Source organism: Ciconia boyciana, chromosome 6 (genome assembly GCF_034638445.1).
Source record: "Ciconia boyciana chromosome 6, ASM3463844v1, whole genome shotgun sequence".
Taxonomy (NCBI): Eukaryota; Metazoa; Chordata; class Aves; order Ciconiiformes; family Ciconiidae; genus Ciconia; species Ciconia boyciana.
Window position 1 is genome coordinate 19,113,325 of NC_132939.1, and position 21,556 is coordinate 19,134,880.

The 21,556-nt window shown below is 43.1% G+C and overlaps 1 protein-coding gene across 1 annotated transcript in view; it reads right to left on the reverse strand.

Moving 5' to 3' along the window:
* Positions 1 to 5,012: 5,012 nt before the first annotated feature.
* Positions 5,013 to 21,556, reverse strand: part of BRSK2 (BR serine/threonine kinase 2) — a 325,682-nt gene continuing 309,138 nt past the window's right edge. The window contains exon 19 of the mRNA XM_072864668.1: positions 5,013 to 5,188. Coding sequence (XP_072720769.1) covers positions 5,013 to 5,188 — 176 coding nt within the window. The remainder of the gene's footprint in view (positions 5,189 to 21,556) is intronic.

Here is a 21,556-nt window from a genome sequence, read left to right on the forward strand (position 1 = left end):
ACTGTACTCCTGTGTCCTTTTGCCCCTCCAGTGCATCTGTGTCCTGTGTCCCTCCTGCATCTACAGGAGATGCCATCTGCAGTGCAAGCCTTCATGCCCTACCAGTGCAGCAGGTGCTAATATGAACACCAACCCTCAGAGATGCTGCCTGACAGAACCAGAACCTCCCAGGGAATGGTCTGCTACAGCTGTGAGTCTCGCACCCTGCTGAGACCTTACTGCAGCAGGCATGTCCTTGTGAGGCACCTCCTCTGCCACCCCTGCCTGGAAAGCTTCAGAGCTTTATCAACATCTGCACTACTCCAACACAGAGCTCCAGAGGCTGATGCATGCATCTGTGGAAGATGCCACAGGCCACAACCATCCCCATGACACCCCTGAAAGATGAGAGCTACTGCAATGCTCGTAGCACCTCTGATGCACCCTTTTCCTACCAGTGTGCACCCCCCCACTGCACACTACTATTCACAAGACTTCCCAGTAGGAGAAGTTGCTGCCCACAGGCCTGGGAAACAAACCCTTGGGGAACAACTCCAGCTGCACCCCACGGAGATAGGCTACAGCCGCAAACGGTGGCCACAACAACAAGGGGGTGGTGGGGTGGCAACTATTCCTCTTGCTTACTCTAACAGGGCCTGCAAAAGGACACCATACCTTGCCCTCGTGGGGTGGCAGCCGCCGGCGGCCTGCCTGTCACGGTGGAAGGCTCCACAGGTCGTGCCGACCAGCCGCCAGGCACAGCCCCGCCGCCCTCGCCTCGCAGTAGCTCCCCCGCGGCCGGGGCGCCACCGCGGAACCTTCCAGGCGGCGCCTCGCTGCGACGCCCTACCCGCTCGCCCGGGGACGGCGCGGCGCGGCGCTGCCCCGGCCCGGCCCCGCCAGCCGCCCCACGCTCTGCCGCGGGCCCTACCCGCTCCGCTGCCCTCCAGCGCCCCGGGCCGGCCGCCAGGAGCAGCCGCCGCCTCGCCAACGGCCGCCGCACGCGCGGGATCCCCCTTCCTCCCTCCCCGGACGGCACCCGCCCCTCACTGCCCCCGCAGGGGGGAGACCCGGCCCGTTTTGAGGCAGCTCTGTCGGGGCCTTCCAGGGCGCGGGCTGAGAGGGGACACTGCTGAAGGCGGCTGGGACGCGGTGAACCCCGGGGCCAGCGGCCCGAACGCCCACAGGGATGGCGCCGCAGACCTGCCGTGAGCTTGGGCCTGCCACGTTCACCCCAGCTGTGCAGCGAAGCACCCACACACAGGTCTCGGTTTCTCTTGGGCACACACCAGCCAAACCTCTGAGCCCAAGAGGCAAATTGCCAGACTCCCGTGGTAACCTGGAAGAAGTTACAAAACCAGCAGAAAGGTGAACGCCCAAAAGCTGAGAGAGACGTGTGACAAGCCAGCAGCCACACGAACCAACCGACCAACCAGCAAAAAAAACCCCAAACCCAACGCAAGCCAGGGACATACCTGATATGCTTTTTCAAATGTATGTGACTGAGAGTGTTTCAGGCGGGGAGGGTGGAGAAATCCTTCCTATGCTAAATCTGGAAGCAATGTGAGAAGCTCAGGTTAGAGATGAGAATGATCACAAGCAGCAACAGTTTTTGGTACACTGGTTTCAGCCCAGATCAGATGTCGGGTTTGTGTGATTGCTCTGTAATTTGGATTAATCTTTTTCAACACATTACTGTGGAAAACCAGGCCTACAGGATTGAGCTGTCCTTGCTCTTTGCCCATACATGGCATGTCTGTGCTGTGAGGGTGGAGCACGCTGGGCACAGCGCTACAGACCCCAGCACTGCGAGGAGACGACGTTAATTCCATGGCAGGGAGGATGCTGCCTTACATGCCCACCATCTTCAGCTCCTTTGGTGTACAAAGCTGTGATACAGTACTTACTGGGTCTGGCACTGGCGAGAAGAAGTTCATTTTCATGGACATAAACAGGACACTCAACAGTAGTATCTTTACTGAATGAATTTATTGGTTTTTGAACTAAAGTTGCTCACAGTTATTTAACAAGGGATACATCAGATTTTTTTGTCCATTTTAAACCATTAAATAACGTCAGTTTGTGTCTGTATATGTGTGTGTGCGCGCGTGTGTGTCTTCAAAGTACAAAATAGGAAGGATAACAAGAGGTATTGCTTTCATTTATTCTTTTATCTTGTGTAAGTAATCCCCTTCCTGCTTGTACCACATGGGTTTTGCTGATATAGGTATTTTTAAATTATTATTATTTTGTATTGAAATCCCAGCCTTTTGTAGAGGTACAATGTAACAGAAGCATCAAAATCTATACACAAGGGAAGAGAAAAGAGGGAAAAGAAGGACGGGGGTGATGGGAGGGGAGCTTGGAGGAGAAGTAGAGAGAGGGTGGAGGCAGGAAAGACAACGAAAGCAAAAGAGACTAATTTACAGCAATGTCATGCAATTAAAACTGCCCCCCTCTCCTGCACCCTTGCCTCCCCCCCTCCCCAGCCATCACCCCGTGGTGTCTGACATGCACACAGCAATACGAGAGAGAAAAGTTTAAGAATAGGGAAAATAAATAAATAAATAAAACAAAAAATTAAAATAAATCCCTCCCATTTGGGGGAATGGGGAAATGGGGCAAGTCAAAGGTCTTTGCCCCAGTTGTGTCTTTAAAAATTCTTTTTAATCTTCAAACCTATGTACAAGTAAAACTGGTCCAAGAAGGGGAAAAATGATTAAAAAAACCAACAACGACAACAACAACAAAAAAGAACTCATCCAACATTATCATAAAAAAAAAAATTCTTGCGGTACAACATACACCCATAGGAACCCAACGAGCAGCAATCGAAGGTCATAAAAGAGCTGAACACTAATGCTAAGCCTACATTCTTAAAATCTCAGTCAAGAAGTACTTCTCACTGTGTTTTGTCTTCCACGCATAAAACCACATTTTTTAAATTTGATTTAACCTTTGAGCTTGGGCCAGAATAAGTTACACTTGGTCACATAACTCTTGAGGAGGAGGAAAAAAGGCGGCAATTCTTCTTTCTCAAAGTCACAAGATGAACACTTACGGGGTTTCTGTGTCTTTTTTCCCCCTCCTCCCCAAAATAAATAAGAATCAATGTTGCCTCTACACAGTTATTAAACAGAAGATATATCTAACAGCTTATTTTTTTAAATATATATATATATGTATATATAAATAACCAAGACCTAATAACTGAAACACAAAAAAAAAAGGTCCCCATCCACCCAATCCCACCCTCCTCCCCTTCAAAAAAAGCAAAACAAACCAAAAACTTTATAAAAATATCTTGCAGTAATTTTTAAAGTTTACAGTAGCTTCGTGATTAAGTCTCCCATTGCCCTGACTCCACCTTGTCTTGCTCTGATGAACTAAGTGCCAGTGATTTGCACACACACACACAGAGGAAATAAAACCCAAGATAAGTCTCTTTTCTTCGTCTCTTCATCTTCTTTTTTTCTTTCTTTTTTTTTTTTTTTTTTAGAAAAAAATCACCCAAGCCAACAAATGAAACTGGTAACTTAAAGAAATAATAATACTGATATCAATGCAGCACTAGCAACACAACAATTGCCTCTAAATGCGGGGTGTGGTGGAGGATCCAGCTGGTCGAAGAAGGTCCCAGCGCGGTGGCACAGTGGCAGGGAGTTGACAGGTGGGGAGGAAGGTGTCAAAGGAGGAGCAGCAGTAGCAGCAGTGGCAACTGTGCCTGGTGGCAGGAGAGACAGTCCTTGGCAGAGTCTTGTCCCTCTTCTTTGCTACCAGAAGTTGCCTTTTCCCTAAGTTTTAATGTTTTGTTTGTATGTGTTTATTCATTGAACCCCCTCTCCCTCCTAAGTTTACTCCTTTCCCCTTCCAGCAGGTCAAAAAGCAAAATGATACAGTATAAAAAAATCAATTATTTTGTATATATATGTATGTATGTATGTATATTTATATAAAAATATACACACATATATACATGTATATATAAAGAAGGGGGCAAAAGAAAAGGAAAAGGTGGTGGGGAGAAAAAGAACGTTAAGAAAATCCAGTGATGAAGCTCCCCAATATTGTTGGTTCAACGCTTAGTTTTGAGTTGCTCCTGGCTGGTTTCTGATGAGAACGCACTCTGCATTCATGAAACACTGTGTTCCCGCTACACCCACCTCCTTCCCCGCACCCTCCCCCTCCGGGCTGAGTTCACCTGCGCGGACAGAAGTTGCCAAGGGTAAGGGTTTCACTCCAACAATTTGCAACCTCCTTTCAGCCCAGACTCTGCAATCCCGTAACTGAGCAGATCTCTCTTGTGGAGCACCAAAAAAGAAAAAGGGGAGGGGGGGTGGGGGTAAGGCGTGCATTGGGGAGGTGTTTGGGGAGAAGTGGGGGAGAAACCCACTTCCTGAAGGGAGAGGGGAGGCTGGGAACCTCAAACAGGACTGGTCCTTGGACAGTCTACATCGGTTGCCTTCCGTCAACAAGTGTCCGCAGAGCACAGAAGGTGAAGCCGTGGCTGACATGTTAACTTTTCGGGATAATTCCTGGTAGCAGAGCGGAAACAAGTGGTGTCGTCAGAAACACAGAGAGAGCATGAACAGAACAAGAAATAAAACAAAACAAAACAAAACAAAATAATAATAATAAAAAACCCAAAAAATCAGGAAGGAGGAAAAAAGCAAAACATTCAAAAAAAGGGAGGAAAAAAAAACCGATTGAAAAAACCACAACCCAAGATCTGGTGAACTGGGTTTGTCATCTGTGCTACCTTTTCTTTTCTTTCTTTTCTTTTCATTCTTTCATTCGTTTGTTTTTGTGTTTGTTTCTGAGATATATATTATATATCATATATAAATATATATATGTATATATATACAGTCATTCCTTCATACAAAATTTGTCTATAGACAGTTTTGTACTGTTGTGGCAAGGTATATACATCCTTCTAGTTTAGAGGCTAGCTTGCTAAGGAATATTCTTTCATTCTTTCTTGCTTTTTTGTTTTTGTTTTTTCTAAGTTATTTATTTTTTAATGTGTTTATTTAAGGTTGGTCTTGTAGGCCGACTGATGAGACCATCTTTGCCTTGTCTTTGCCAGCAGGGTACTTATTGTCTCCTCTAGACCCATAGTCATTAGAACCGGAATCGCTCCGCTTGCTGTTTGCGCTATGCTTGGTTGGCGTGCCGGGGGGATGGCTCACCTGCCCGTTCTTCTCGTCTGAAAAAAGTTGTTTAATTACGTCAAAGAAGTTACTCAATGGGCTGCCTGGGTACACAAAACAGAGGAGACAAAAAAAGAAAGAAAGAAAGAAAAGAAAAAGAAAGAAAGAAAGAGAAAGAAAGAAAGAAAGAAAAGGAAAAAAAAGAGGGAGAGACAAAAAGAGGAGAGAAAGAGAGAGAACAAACAAACAAATGAACAATGGGGTTTTTAACGAGAAGAACATGATGAGGAGATCCAGAGCCACGTGCGTGGGGGTGTGTGGGGTATGAAGACAATGAGCAGGAAGAGGAAGAGTGTTTAGGATGGGACACCTACAGAAATAAAGAGGCTGGGAGCATAAAGCACCTAGGGGGAAAGTCCTAGTTTTCTCCTGAGTGGGGGAGCATTGCTTTCTCACCTAGCAGGAGGACACAGTACCGTGTGGCTGAAATAGTTCAGTCTATTACTTGGACTCACTTGGCCACTCCACGCTGAAACATCAGTGAATGTAATGCTGGATACAGGCAAATCCCATCTTACTGCTGCTGTTACAAATATGGGGTATTTGTATGTCGTCGCCAATTGATGCTTTGCTTTGCAGCCTTGCTAAGCTCTCTGGCTTACACCAGGCATTAGGCTTTCTTTGCTTGCATTTTATTTCTTTCTGAGTATCTCCTTGCTCACCTGTCAGTCACTAAGCCTGAAGCACCCGAGTGCTCCAAGGGAAACATTTGAAAAATGAGCTATGGCTGACATGAGTATTGCCACCTGCATGTATGGTTTGTGGCTTGTACTTGCAAGCTTCTAAGCACCTTCAGATCCTTCTTACAACAGGTACCTGAAAATGAAGATGCTGAATGCATTGTGGAAGCAGGCTGTTATACATCTGACTATTTCTGGGACCTATTGGGGTCAAGAACTTCTTCATTGTCCTGAATTTATGTTCTCTCTACAATCCAGCCTCCATGACACTGACATTCACTCCAGTGGAGTTAGGAGCCAGAGAGGGGTATAGGGTTGCGTGCTAGTATCACAGGTATCTCATTAAGCCAGCCACTAGAGCAGGTTGCAGTATTAACATGGGTTGGGCACTGTGCACATGATTACAATCTTTCATGCCATTTGGACCTTCAGGCAGCAGGGTTGTATGCTGTTAATCTAGTCCTGTGTCAGAGGACGTGTGGACAGCCATACCTGAGGAAAGGCTCTGGGGCGCTACTGAGGGAAAGGGACCAGCTACTACTGGAAAGGTAGCCTTTTTGGGGCATTTCTAGTCCCTTTTAATTCTCTTGGATTGGGGGATTAATCCTGATCAGACATAGGAGGGGTTTCTCTGAACATGGATATTGACGGTGTTTTTTATCTAACATACACCATGGAGGTGATGCCTGTTTGTGATCATTAAAACCCCATGATGCTTTTCTCAATATTGTGATTGTTGGCTCCATTATTCTAACAAATTCAAATAATTTATATCCCACCTAAGTAATTCCATTCTCCAGCTCCCAAAAGCAAATGGGGTCCTAGTATCTGCCTTCCAGTGCTGTGGTATGCTGTGAAGAGTGGAACCTTTCGTCCCCAAGATGGGAACACCGTCAGGAGCAAAGGGGTTTCTTCAAAGTGGAGATTGCCATTTATCCACAGTTGGTGGACACTGGTGCCTTGGTAATATTATACTTCCCTTCACTTTCATTACAAACATAAGCAAACCAGTTACTATAGCAGGCAAGTACTTTCTGTGCGCGGTAACTTGTCTGAAGAGCTTGTTGAGTGCTTTCTTATTCTCTAATGGAAAATTCTAGACGTATATCAACTGCTCTTATACAAAGAAAGAGGAAATACATAGTATTTGTGCCCTGCAAAACTGAATATGTTACTCTTTTTTCCCTGCCCCATGCTAACAAGGTAGTTGCTGCTTTCCTCTGCATGTTAACAGGCATTGAGAAAAATAAAATGGCTGGCATATAGCAGTGAAGGATCTCAGTCTTATTAATCATTCATTCCTTGTCTTCCTCTATGTGCTGCTTTGTGGTTAACTGCTGTCCCTGGTTCTGTCTGTGCATTCAGTTACACCAATGCCACAAGCAAATGGCTGTTAGTTTCTGGAAGGGCATCATTCACCTAACTAACTGAAGCCTTAGAGATGGGCCCAAACAAACAGCCAGGCAAAGCACATATCTCAATTTCTGGCTAAGAAGAGAAGTGCTATCAAACTCTCAGTCGTTTCAGGGTCAGACCTCCGTGAGCTCCACCTGCTCCCTTCCACATACATGCAAATGCTTTGGAAGGGGGATATCTGTTCCACATCTATGACTTCTATTTCAGAGATTTCCCTACGCCTCCCTAAAACTGTTTTAGGTTTGTGGGTGTGTGCTCTGCTCTGTCTCATTTCTATCTGCTCAGACTTATTTCTACTTCTTTTAGGTGGATACTCTGTTTCAGTGAAAAGAAAGAAAAAAAGAAAGCAAACACTCAGCCTTGAATGCAGGAATGTGGGCAGATCTGGTTCTTATGTGGCTCTGGACCCCTCATCTTCATAAGCAAATGGAGTCAGCAGAGAGAATGAAAAAGAGCACTGAAAAAAATGCTGGAGAGGGAAAGACTGCTAGGTTGGGAGAAAAGGGGAGGGGAATATCTCTAGTTATTAATCTGAGCAGTTTATTCAACAAGCTTAGAGGGAAAGAAGAGGGCAGAGTAAGCAGGGCTCTGCAGGAATTGGGGAAGTTTTTTGTTTTCATGTAGACAGGAACAGTAGACAAAAGTACAACTTGCAAGAATGGAGCAATAAAACATTTTTAAATTATGTTTATATATCTTGTATTTGCTGAGTCCTGACACAGGATTTTTAATAATCCTATTAAAATATGCAGCCCCTGTTTCATCCACCCTCTCTTCTCCCCATGCCCTACTGGCTTTCAAGTGCCTGGAGATTTATTGCAGCAAAAGTATTTAACAGTCTGCTTTTCTTTGCCTGTATCACTACTGGATTCCTTACAATCAGCATTTTCAGGTAAAATTTTAATGGGAGGTAAGAAATCCCTAGGGATGTTTAAAGAGAGCTACTGAAAAATAAAATAGGCCATTTCACTAACCCTTTCCTTCCTTTGCTTTTTGTAGTATCTGGACTTGTAATTAAGTACTAGGTAATAATGCTCTCCTATCCTGCAGTCAAGAAAGAACTGATCCTACACCAAGCAATAGAGACAATCACTGTATTGATGTTGTCTACATGACAGCTCGTTAGCCCACTCTTGGGCTGGTCTAGATATTGGTCTTTGGATAGGCAAAGAGTCCTCACATTTTCCTCTGGAGATATGTAAACATGGGTCAGCTATGCTGGAAGCATGAAAATGGTGCGTGGTGTTGCTCCCCTTAGTTCTCAGTTCCCTTTGGGCTTATACATCCAGTAAAACAAGACTTTAAAATGCAGGTGACGATGGATTAGAATAGCTTTTTCAGCAATCTTCCACTCCTAGCATTCAGTGCAAAATGTGTGATAGGCTCTTACACCTGTAAGTCCATCTGGGGGCCTCAAAAAGCCTGCCTCTCTTATTTCAGAAAGTGAGACGACATCCCATTTCCTCTGGACAGGGATGAAGGTTTGGCTCACTGATTCTTCAAAACTTCCCTGATGCTTCATGCATCTGTAACTAAGGTCTTCTTTCCCCTTGAGAGCAAATGTTCATCAACACAGAGCAAAGAAGATGTGAAGGGTAACAAGGGTGAGAAACCATGAGAAGGATCAGAGGCAGGAGGGGAGGTTCAGGGCATTAGGTTTACATCTATTAGGAGGAGATGGATATGTGCATTTTTGAGTTAGACCAAGGAGCTGTATGCTGCAAGATGGGGAAGGGGAATGGGTTTGAAAACAAGCACTGAAGCTTATGAAAGGGTCATGTATTAAAGGGTTGCTAGAGAAATATATTTATGGAGAAGGCACTGGTTTGTGGCACCTGCGTGCAGCACTGTCACAGCCAAATATCACGAAAGAAGTCAAAACTGTGAATACATTTCAATACAACAGGCACTAAAAGGAAGAAACAGGGCTGGAGATAGACACAAAAATGTAAAAGGAGGCTGGGCAGGTGTCTTGTATCAACCCTCACAATCCTCAGTATTTCATCTGCTGTTCTTAGGAAGTCTGTCTGATGTTGACCTAGCCCCCAGTGGAGTCACAGGTTTGAGAAGCAAAGTGGAAATGGAGCACGGGGGTAAGAGAGGAAAGAGAAAATGAGGTGACTCACTCCAGGCACCAGAAGTGACACCAGGAAAGGATGCACCTTGCAAAGACCCTGCTCTGACCTTGCAAAAACTCTGCCCTGACCTTGCAGAGACCCTCAGAGTCCTCCATGGAAAGTAAACAGGAGGTGGTGAACAAGCAGCTTCAGGACAAGCCTGGAGGCTTCAGTCACTGATTAGAGCCTGCTGTTTTGCAACATATTAAGACGGTCAGATAAGGACTCGGTCCTGTTTTCATTGAAGCAACAGCAACATTCCCATTGACTTAATGGAAGCAAACCCTGAGGCACTTCCTTCTCCTGTGAAACCATCTCTCTCAAGTCTACATATTTTTAATGCACTAATCCTTGTGGTGCTGAACACAAAGTTGCAAAAAACAAATATGCCATCTGTGGGATTATCCTCTGCCTTTCCTTTCTGTATAGCCTCAGAAATTTTGGGTTTCTGCATTTTTAGCTTAGGCTTTGGGAGAAAGTGAATGGGAAAAGACAGGTCTCCACTGGAAACAGAGACACCCTTTGTCAACCTGACTTCCCATATTCCTTCCCTTGTTACTTTCACATCCTTTCTGACTGTCTTCTGCCTGCCTCTGCTACTGAGGTTTCTTCCTATACTCATTCCTTTCTCTTTAACCCCTTGTCTTTTTAATCTCTAGCTTGCTCTGTGTTTTGATAGCAGCTGTGGTTTCAGTGAATCATGTAACAGAAATCCAACTCCTTTCACATAAAGCATTGAAAAACTCTCTTGATGGGTGATAATCCATTTCCTTTTCAAACCCATTTTGCTACTTTGACAGAGTTCTAGCCCTCTTTGTTAAGACTAGGCATGTTTTGCCTGTTTGCTTGGTTTCCTCTGGCAGAGTCCCTTCTGCCTTCGAAAACAGAAGACTTAAAATATAGAACCCACCTCAAGAGTATATGCAGTGAAAGGGATGACAGAAAGGTAAAAGTGGCCTATTCCTCTTTGTTTAGTTGTAATATCATGTAGGGGTCTTCCTCCAGAATAAAATGCCCCTAGCCTAGGCATTGTACAAATACAAATCAGAGAGATGCCTCAATGAGCTCACCGAGTACTGAAGAAGGCTACAGAAATAATTTTTTGCTTATTTAATGGTTGGATGTATGAGGCTTCCCTCTAGACTGGAGAAGCATGACAGAAAGGCCATTGCAATGTCTTGCTGGAGGCCACCACACAGAACTTCCTCCTAGTCTATGAACCCATTCTAGGCCACCTGAAGTGAGCTGAAGAAACTGCAGAAATACCAAGACTGGTACTTGTCCAAAAATATAGGAAGTCAGGAAAGCACTTCAAGAGACATGGATGTGGTTTTTACAGCATTTATAAATTGTCATAACAGATTGACCAGAACAAGTTTTCCCATTTATTTTTTTCCTCAATTAGTTACCTAATGGGACAGTTGTTTGGATTTCATTTCAGTTTAGGACTAGAAAATGGAGACAGACAGTCCACAGAACAACTCCAGTTTCTTAGCAGAACACCTGAATTGCAACTGGGAAAGGTGACTTCCAAAGGTAAGAACAGAGCTTATCTTCCAGAGTCCTTAGGCTCTGCCAGTAAAAATGCCAGCTGAAAACAGTGGTTGCGGAAAGAGACTGCTAGTAGGAACTACTCAGATTATCACACACTGTTAGCACAGGTGTCCATGCTAGCAGCAGAAGATGGGAACTTTCTACAATTTCTAAATTGCTACACACCTGGGCAGATCTGAACAACCAACCTGACATTTAAATGCTCTGTAACCCATCCTTGTTCTTACTACCCTAAAACATCCCATCTCCTCTGCAGGAGGGTGGCCCAATATTTGTGACTAGCCAGATGCATCCAGATGGCCATTCTACCTCTGTCTTGCACATTTTCTCTCTCTCTCTCATACACACACAGAGAAGCTGAGATCCAGTTCAGCCTCTCCTGTCACAGACAATATAACTGAGACAGGTAGCTCTTGGGTAATGAATTAGGGAATGGTGAACACAGGCAGCAAAGACCCAAATAGATGAGGCATATTTCCTTGCTGCTACCTTCTGCAGAGCTAAGGCATGAGTAATTCATTAGAAAACAAACATGTCCATTAGTGATGAATAGCTCTGGCCAATCCAGCAGCACCACGTAACATTCAAAAAAGGAGACATGATGATGGCGAGGAGGGAATCATACCTTCATTTGGACAGCTGGTGGCACTGAAAGAGCAGGCAAGGATAATGGTGGGATGAAGAGATGCCAGATTCTGTTGTGGAATCACGCTGTTCTGGCAAATTGGCTGGTAAAGGACTCGGCCCAATAATTCTTTGTATCTGCCTGTCCTTTTACAAAGATCTGCCTGCACAAGTGTGTGCTGAGAGGGGAAGCTGATGACCTATACTTGTAAAGCCACAGCAGATGATAGTATTGCTGCTACCCATTCTCTTAGAGACTTCTGCTGCTTCATTCCAATTTTTTGTCTATAAAAATGTCAGAAATGTATTGGCACTTATGATTTTGTCCTTTCCTGCCAGATGGATGTTCAAATATGATCTTATGGGTTTTAAGTTCTCTGACCTGTTCCTAAGGAGAGAAACGACCTGTGTATGCTGGTGAAATATTGCCTCCTCATTTCCTCTGAATCAATCCCTTCAAAATATGATTTAATCTTCCGGGGAGGCCATCTCCAATTTAGCTTAGTACAGCAAGCAGATTATTCACATGGAGTATCCTGAAGCACTGTCTGCCATAAATAAAGTACTGTGATCTTAATTAAGAGAGAGATAGCTGAGTTTTCTGCATTAGATATTATTACAGAGAAAGAGGAAAAGATCTGTATTGGACAGTAAAAATCTAGCCATGGCTGTCAAAACAGGATCTGACATGTACCAATAGTTCAATACATCTGGATTCATCTTTAGTGCTAAGTTGCCATTTTTGTTGCTGCCTTCTTCTACAGTGCAAAAACATGAGTCATGAACTGGAAAAGAAATGTCTCCCCAATACAACACTAGAATGAAGAGATATGACTACAACGTGGGGGGAGTCAGCCATCCATTTGGACAGCAAAGGGTACTAGTAGAATGGGCAAGGATAACTGGGAAACCTGGCTTGAACAGTTTGGAAATTCTGACTTATCTTACTTATTGTGATCCACCTATTATGAATGAGTATGTGATCTTTCAGGTGGGTCTTCTTCCTTTTATCTCTCATTTGGGTCACAATTTAGACAGAAGAATCAGCCATATCAGACCAGTAGGCAGCACATTTTTCAGAAATGCTAATAAAAAAATATTGTTCTGACTACCTCACAGTGTAATAGTGGTGAGAAGAGCCTTTCAGCCGGGAGGGCAGCCTACATTTTTTTTCTGCAGTTTTCAGCATCAGTCTTCTGCATGTTTTCAGCAGCAGTGTTTCTGCCATCAGTTATGACTTTATGAACGCAAATCACCGACCTCCTCTTCCATCAAATAGCTACTTCGTGAGAAGCAGGATTACTCTAATTAATGCCAATATAGATCAGGATCATTTCCAAGAGCACCAAATCCAGGCATTTGCTGCTGCTGCTAGTAACACCAACAGTCTCTAAATTAGCACTCACAAAGCTACATGCTGCAATTGCAACCCAAATATGATGTAACCGGTTTTAAACTACAAAATGTCTCCTAATTTCTCAAGTAGCTTGGGATTCTATTGACATGGGCTTGCATCTGTATGAATCAAACTGTGATTGCAAGGAACTATGAAGAGAAGCCTTTACTGCAATGCAATTGCTCTGTGTGCACAGAGCGTGATTGGCCATGGCAGACAAGGTCAGATGGCTCTGAATAGGAAGCTATGTCAAGTCCTAAACACTGGAAGCAAGAGATTTGAGTGAGACACATTGGAAAGATATGAAAGGCAAGTGGATTTGCTGTGCTTCTGCTTTGATCAGGTCATTTTGGTGATAGCCACTGGTATATACAAGGATCCATAAAGCTTTTTAACTCTGGTGCCAGGAATCAAGGTTTTGAATTGTAAGCAGCGAGACGGGATGTTTAAGAATAAACATGAGGTCTTCTGGTCAGCCTGTTGTCACAGGGTAATGGTCTAGGACTTTGCAGGAATGTATGTTTGTGCAGTGCCTAACACGATAGCATGATTTGACTGGAGCTTCACTAGTTCTATGTACTAACCTTTTCCTTCTCTTATCATCACCCTGTCCCATGGAAGTGCCACTGATGTAACTGAAGACTTTCCTGAGAGTCATGAGGGATGGAAAGCAACAAGCAAAGATTGCCTTACTTAGAAATAAAATTCAGCCCCAGACAGCTACAGTGTGGAGACTGGAAAGTTTACAGGCTTCCTGGTGTTTCTCAGAAGGTAAAGTCAAGAATAAGGCAGGCTTTTCAGAGCTTTCTGCCAGCAGCCAGCACCTTAGCGAAACAGACTTACTAAGGACTCCAAAAAACTGGGGATGGCTGAGAAGGGAAGCTATCAAAGGCTATACACCAGCTTTACTACTGAGTTAACCACCCAAAGAAATTCTCAGCTCACTATTTAAATGATTTAAAATCATTAAAAGTTTGTAAAGACAGACTCTTTTTTGAACAAGGACTACTGAAATGGCACTGTGGGCTTCTGTGTGGTGTTTATCAATGGCTCCAGATCCAATGTGCTCAATCTACAATGATACTTGCTTTCTAATTCCTAGCTTTGTGGTTGAAGCTGTAGGGCTTTCCAGTTTGTGTATTATCTTGATTTTTTTTTTAAATGTAAAGGCTCTGCAGAACCTATTAGAACCTCATTGTCAATTACACAACCTATTCTTCAGTGAGATAGACATAAATACCAGAGTAGACGGTAGTAAACAGTTCTCTCAATCTGCCTCAAAAGAAACAGAATCCGGCTCATTCTTTTACAGCTGTGTTGATTATATAAGGCTTAATGGCAGCATATAAAGTGGTAAAGCTTATTTGTCACAAAACTGATTTGGCTCTGAATACACACAAGGAATAGATCAGCTAAGTTAAGAAGGTATCACTCCTACAGGCAGTTTTCAGGTTACAGCTGCATTTTAAATATAAAGGTTTTAATTTTTACAAGGTAAATTTAATCTTATGAACAGATATGAAAGACTTCATGGAAACCAGTTTAGCCTGTCTGACAATAGAAATGCCCATTCCCCTGCTCAAATGGGTGGAAACATAAAATAAAATATTCCACCCCAACGTGCATTTCAACTTCATTATGAGTCAAATTATTTTCTTCTGTTGTGAAATATTAAGAGTTGGCAGCCATTTTCTAGTGTGCACAGGTAGGGTTGATACAGCAGATGTTACGTCATTTGGATATTGGCAGCTCCTATGACATACCCTTGCTGTTCAACATTAACTTGTTTTTCAGTGCCAATGGCTATATGCAAAATCACTTCTCAGATTGATGACCACTGCTAGCAGAAGATGAGGTAACATTTAAAGGACTAAATAAATTTGCCTTGCTGTTAATTACAACATTCAATGGTTTATAGTGGGTGAAAAGATATTCCTCATTCCCACCACAGCTCTCACATGGCTGAGCCAGGCATAAAGCATCTGATTAGCTCTTCCTGCTCCAGTGTTAACTCTTTTGCAAAAATGACCCCCTGTGCTCACTTTCAGAATATGAAACAATGATGAGGTCAAAAAACTACATCGTATAGATTTTCTTACACTATTTGTTGTTACTGGGTGAACATTGTGTAAACTTCACAGAGGGTTCCCTGTCCTCAAAGTCATAGAGGACAGTTTGGCAATAATAGGCTAAATGCTGGCATTATTCCCTTTCGCTTCCCTGTCTAAATGGTGGGTGAGCTCTCCTGCACACAAAATAGCTCTTCACTCAAATAGGAGGTTGTAATTCAGCATGGTGCAGTCACCACTGCTTATGTTGTGTTGAGCACACCAACAGGAATATGATTTAAAGGAAGCAGCTCCGTTAAACCCCTAAAACCCATCCTTTCTCTTCTCTGGATATATATATGTGCTCTGTCTGTGCTGTAGCTGCCACAAAATAGTCTCCCTGCTGGCCTTCACCTTATCCTCTTTGTCCCTTGTTGGCTTGATGACACTGTGACAGCTGGAGGGCCTGCCTGAACTGGGAGTGAGCAGTAATGATCTTTATCTAGAGAACACAGACTACTGGCTGGTTATCTGTATAGCTTAATTAACTTGCAAGCAATCAGTAGAATCAGCATTTCAATATTTTTGTATGATGTGAATGCCAGATCCAGGCAAGAAACAAAGTCTTGAGAGAGAAGAGGGATTTGCTGTCTGATGCCTTCAGGAAGTTGGAGGTCTGCCTACAACTTAAATGAGTCTTCGTGAGGAGATCAGAAATTGTGTAACCCACAAAACTCAAATAAGAAATCACATGAGCTCCTTTCAGAGCAAAGGAAAAATTCCCACCAGCAAAGCTGCAACTTTGAGATCATCTGAAATACAAGAAACGTGCCAAATTCTGCCTCAGTCACACATGCATAAACCTAATATTATCTCCACCCTGACAACTTTCCTTTGTTGTTACAGACTCCAGAACAACTCCAGAACAACTTTCCTCAGTTTACAAAGAGCTGACACAGGAGTTGCAGGTCCAGCTGGAGAGCTGTACTAGCTCTGTGATCAATTCCTCAACAGTTTGTGTTTCCTTTCATAGAATTCAACCTAGATACCAGAATGGAAATCTGAAGAGAACAGAGTTCTCTTGTACAGAACCTTTCTGTACAAGATACAAGTAATAAGACAAAAACCTCTCTTATAGTATTTGCATATTTCCACTATTGTATTTGGAGGAGTCAGTAGGGGCACAGGTAATGAAAGAAAGAATACAGTTCATGTGTGCACAGGGGGGAGGGAAGGCAAGGGACAAGTTAACCAAAATTCATGGAACCCCAAGCAATTTGAGCTGCAAGTTTTGCAGGAAACTCTTTTCTTTCTCATTCCTAGCAAAATTCTGAATCTCCGGTAGGTTCACTACTCCTCCAGCTAGAGACACAACATTATTCCCCAAGACCAGACTAGAACTGTGACAATTTACACTAGCTAAGTGTCTGACAGATGATATGCAGTGTGCCTTATGGAAGATTTAAAAGGGTCTTACCGCAAGGATATTTGGGGAAAAAGGGAGTGGATGCAAAAGGGAATTAAATAACATAGCAATCCTGTCTCAATAAATAGCAGGAAACCATGGGAGACAGCAGCTAGCAGGACAGCATTCAGCTTCACTGCAGAAAAGGGACTGAAGAATCATGAATCAAAGGCAGCAAGTAAACAAAAGAGGAAAAAAAACAGGAAAGAAAAAGAAAATCACTGGCCTGAGTTACAGTGAGGGAGGGAATCTCAAGTGCAACACCACACACTTGTGCTATGAAGGGGAAAGCTGTGGTGCAGCCTGCATCTGTGCATGGATGGGGAGGAACAGAATAAGGGGTATATGCTTGTGTCCACCAGGTAAGTGAAAGACATAGTGGGCTGTTATGGAGTGGGTAGTCTTGAAAAGAGCGTGGGAGAGCAGGGATAGGGAAGGGGAACAGGTGGAAGGGACAGGACGGTGCATTATTATGTTGCTCAGCAGGGGCTGGGGAAGGAGAAAAGGCAGAAGGGAAGGAAGTTCTTACCACATTTGGAAAGTCTGCCAGTCATCAACTCCATACAGTTAGTGGTGTCTGGATCATAGAATGGAAAGAGGAGGGAGGGAGGGAAAAACGTAAAAAAAAGTTTCCATACCTCTGGGCATAAAGTAGTAACTTAGCACATTATTACCTGAAGCAGGAAACATACACACATCTTGGTCTTTACACAACCCAGGCCAAATTCTGCCACCCACTGTATGCCAGTGCCAACCTGGCCCTGTGACTGAGAGCGGACGCTGCTTCAGTCCCACTGCTTCCACTCACCTCTTTATCATAGCTAGAGGTATTTATGAGACGTGGGAAATATTCTGCCACCACATTAGCAAACTAAAAGCTTTGAATACATTGTTTCACCTGGCCAGCTTTGCAAATTAGCCTGCAACAGCCAGGAAATGTCCAGCCAGCTGATCTATGTACATCAAAAACCTGGAGAGAGGGAGGAAATGCAGCACTGTGCTATTGGACATGGAATGAGAGGGTGACTTACACAGCTCAAAAACATCTTTTAGACCCAAAGGATAATGTCCAAGTTCTGAACATAACTCTGCCTCTCTCATTCACGTGTAGTCTCTTACTCCTCTGGCTTTCAACATCACTATTCACAGGCAATAAAATTACTTCTGCAAAGGGTGGCAGAATCTGGCCCTAAGACATTACTCTCCACTTTGTGTATAGCTCCCATTGCTACAGCCTCTGAATGCTTCTTACTCAGGTGTGATAAGCAGAAGGAGCTCTACATGTCAGCTTTAAAGCAGAAAGGACCAGCCCAGCTGGACACTTCCATGTGGAACCTGGTGGCAAGCCAGATCTGCTGCTGTCAGCCAGGACTCCCTTGCATTTGGGATCTAAATCATTGCGTCCATGAGTGCTGGGCAAAGTGGAGCGCTCGCTGCTGAGCAAGTGGCTAACAGTTAAAGCACTCAGTTCAGTCTCAGATCTCCTCTTGCCTGGCCTCTCGATGAACACTTGGGTATTCAAGAAATAGGCTTCTCTGAAACATGCACACATATGCTGAAAATCCCTAACTGCTAGGAAGCTCTAGCTACTCCCTATCTGCTGAAAAGTCTGCAGGAGAGAGAGAAAGATAATTTATTGGTATTCCTCCCTTTAAATACTGAGAAAAGTAATTTCAAAAAAGGGGGAAGGGGTGCTGAATATGCTCGGGTAAGCTGAACCCATGCTGGAAGAGCATGGATATGTATGTTTTCTGATGCAGCCAGGCCTGTGCTGCATAGATCATCTGGGAAAGCATGGAGTAGAGAGGGCAGGTGCTTGGTCCAGTGACGCTGGTCAAAGCATTTAAGCAGCAGTTATATGCTCTCCATCCCCAAGGTCAGAGGCAGGCTGGCAGAGGCCAATAGGAGATGATACCCATACTCTCAGAAAGGCACAAGATTGAAAGAGAAAGGGGAAAAAGGAAGAAGGTGAAGGAGAAGAGAAGATTCAAGAACTGGAACAAGGTATCAGAGAGGCCAGGAGTTTACCTGCCTTTGAAATTCTTTGGCTAGTCTGACTGAGTGAGGCAGATTAAGCTCCCAAAATATATTTCTCCCTGAAGATGCCTAACAGGTTTAAGAAGTGCCTACAGCTGCGGATTGAGCCAATGACCAGAAGTCACAGTCACGAGTTTGTATCATTTTTTTTCTTTAATAACTTGGACAAGTTTGTTGTCTCATGCCTTTTAGTGGTTCCTGTCCAGCCCCTTCTGAGTCAACTACACTTTATTGTAATGCAGTATAATACAGATCTACAGTGGTACAGCTCAGAGCATTGATCCAATCCTTAGCAGAACTTATATGCTTGAAAAAAACACGTAAGAGCAAGGAAAGTCTCAAATATGACCAAAAGATTGTTTCTGACTCCCACCTCCAACACCTGGAATTTTCCCCTCAAGTGTATCCAGACTGACTGGCCACACAGTAACTAGCAGTCTGGAAACAAAAAAGGTAGTATTTGGATAATGTCAGAGGAGGTAAACATTGTGTCTGGTTTACTAAGATCCTCCTGAAATTGGTATTTCTGTTTCCTTGTTAACAAATTAAAAATAATCATGTCTCCTTAAGTTAATACTTCAGAATACTGTCTTTTTTCTAAGTCACTTGCAGTCAGCATAGCTCTTTTTAGTATTTAATTTAAAGCTAACTGTGTAACAGGTCTACATACATTAATTGTGTGATTAGAATACAAACTGACGGATCTACAACAGGAAAAAAGGATTGTAACAGGCTTTTTGACAGCATAACATCTTGGACTCTCTACCCCATTTTGTTCCTAAAAAACTAAATTTGCAGGTTATAGAATTGGTTTTGATGGATAGGGAAAAACATAGACCCTTTTTTGAAATATAAGAACATAGAAAAATACCAAAGGAACACTAATAAACTCTCTAATTTGTCTTTCTTAAAACTTTTATGCACAACTGTAATTCACATTCTCTATATTGCCATGGCCAGTCCCAGGAACTGCACAGGTATTTTTATTTTTAATGTCTTTCCAAGACACGATCGGGTTGGTTTTCCTCCATTCCTAATGCATAGCAAACATGAGCACACCAGAAAGAGTAGCTCATCGCTTGAAAGACTAACAGAGTTAATACGCCTTCAGCCTCTCTAATAATTACTTTAGTACTTCTTTCATTTCCATCATATTGTAACATCTGCTTTAGAAAATACTCTATATGATTAAATATTTCATCATTTTAAAGTAGAATTTTCATTCTAATTAGAAAGCCTTAGATTCTTGGCAGTCAGCTTCTGTTCATGGATAATAATCCATAACCCAGTGACTGTGGGATCCAGGTGTTATGTGAGGTGAATAAAGCCAGGGTCCAAAGGCCTTTAGATGTCTAAGAAGCGTTGATGGGTCATGTAACTGCATTTTTAACGTGTGCTGTTTAATTTTTTAATTAAAGCATAGTGGCAGTGTCAGATCTCAATCCTTCTGAGGATAAGGCAATTCCTTATTTCATAGAGATTGCTGGCAGTCACTCACACTTTGGATTTCACCAAGACTCTTTCATAAATGACACCCAGTTCAGTTCATTGACAGATGGCAAATGCTTTGGTTAAAACAAGACCTTCCTTCAAAAGGCCAAACAAGCTCTGAAGCCATTAAAAATGCTAGTGTTCTGTTGAATTTTCTTTCCTGATTTTCTTTTTTCTTTAATCTCTGTGTTTCTATCCTACATAAATTTCACAGTCAAGCTGCCTGGTTTGTGATGCTTCTGATATCTCTGAGACTGAGACTTGTCCCAGCCCAGGAAATCTCACCCAAACAGCTGCTCCTCTGAGATCTCCAAATCCAGGGCTAGATCCCAGAAAGCATGGAGCATCTCCTGCCAGATGCTCATAGTCCCCAGTAAACATTTTCATTAAGGGAGATGATGTCAAGGGAGCCACCACTTCCTCTGGATGAAGGCAGTTATCATTTGGATTAGAATTCCCCAGTGTTTGGGTGCTTATTTGAAATTCACTGTTCTCCTACCAAAACTCTGGAGAGCTTGGACTTTTTTCTACATGCTTTATTTCAGGACTACTCAGTTAATTTTAATGAAGTCTCTTCAGTAATAATACTAAAGCTGTTTAGCAGAAAAACAGTGCTCTGGCAATCCAACCAGGCATTACATGGCACCTTTTGTAGGTGGGAACCATGACAGCGAGATGAAGTGATTGCCCCAGACACTACAAGAGCAGTAAGATATAAAGGATCGCACAAGAATGCAGGAAACAAGATAAACCTGGGACCTGGATAAGCCCTGGATAAAAATGACTTGCAGTCCAATTCCAAACTGGCATTTGCGTAGCCCTGCTTTGAGTCTGCAGCTGGGAGTTTACCTTGCAAAGCACTTCATTTGCTCCTTACTCCCTTTTCTGTCTTGACGATAAAATCCTTCACACATTTGGAAACCGTAAGTTTCTTAACTAATTTTTTTTTTAGCAAATTAGTCAACCTACAGCTCCTGTAAGCCATGAAGATGAACACCCAGAATTCACAGATCAATACTCTAGCAAAGTCTTTTAAGTCACATGAACACTTTTTGCGTTTTGAGAGGTACACTAGCACAGTAAGAGAGCTTGGGTGCATATACAGAAGATACACACAATGAGCAAGAATTTACACTGCCCTATTTTGAAGCTGGATACACTTGTTTCTAAACACTTGTTTAGATACACAAGTCTCTAAACACTTGTTTATGCTGATGAAAGGCATTTCCAGCAGTACCACTGAGATGCTTTGAACTTTGAGATGCCAATGGTTAAAATCTGTCATGAAGCCAATAAATATAATAAAGAAACAGAAAACCTATTACAAAGAAGTTCTAAAGGCTATTTCAGTATTGCTGATTGCCCAGAACATGGGAAAATTGGAAAAAATAAGAATATGCACTACTCCACACTTAAAACCAAAGCCCAAAGAGGCAAGAAAAATTAGGGAAATAAAAATTGATACCCTGTGAATGATCACAGATGGCTTTTGCATGTCCCTATTCACCAGCTGTTTCCATTACTCTTTTGTGCAAA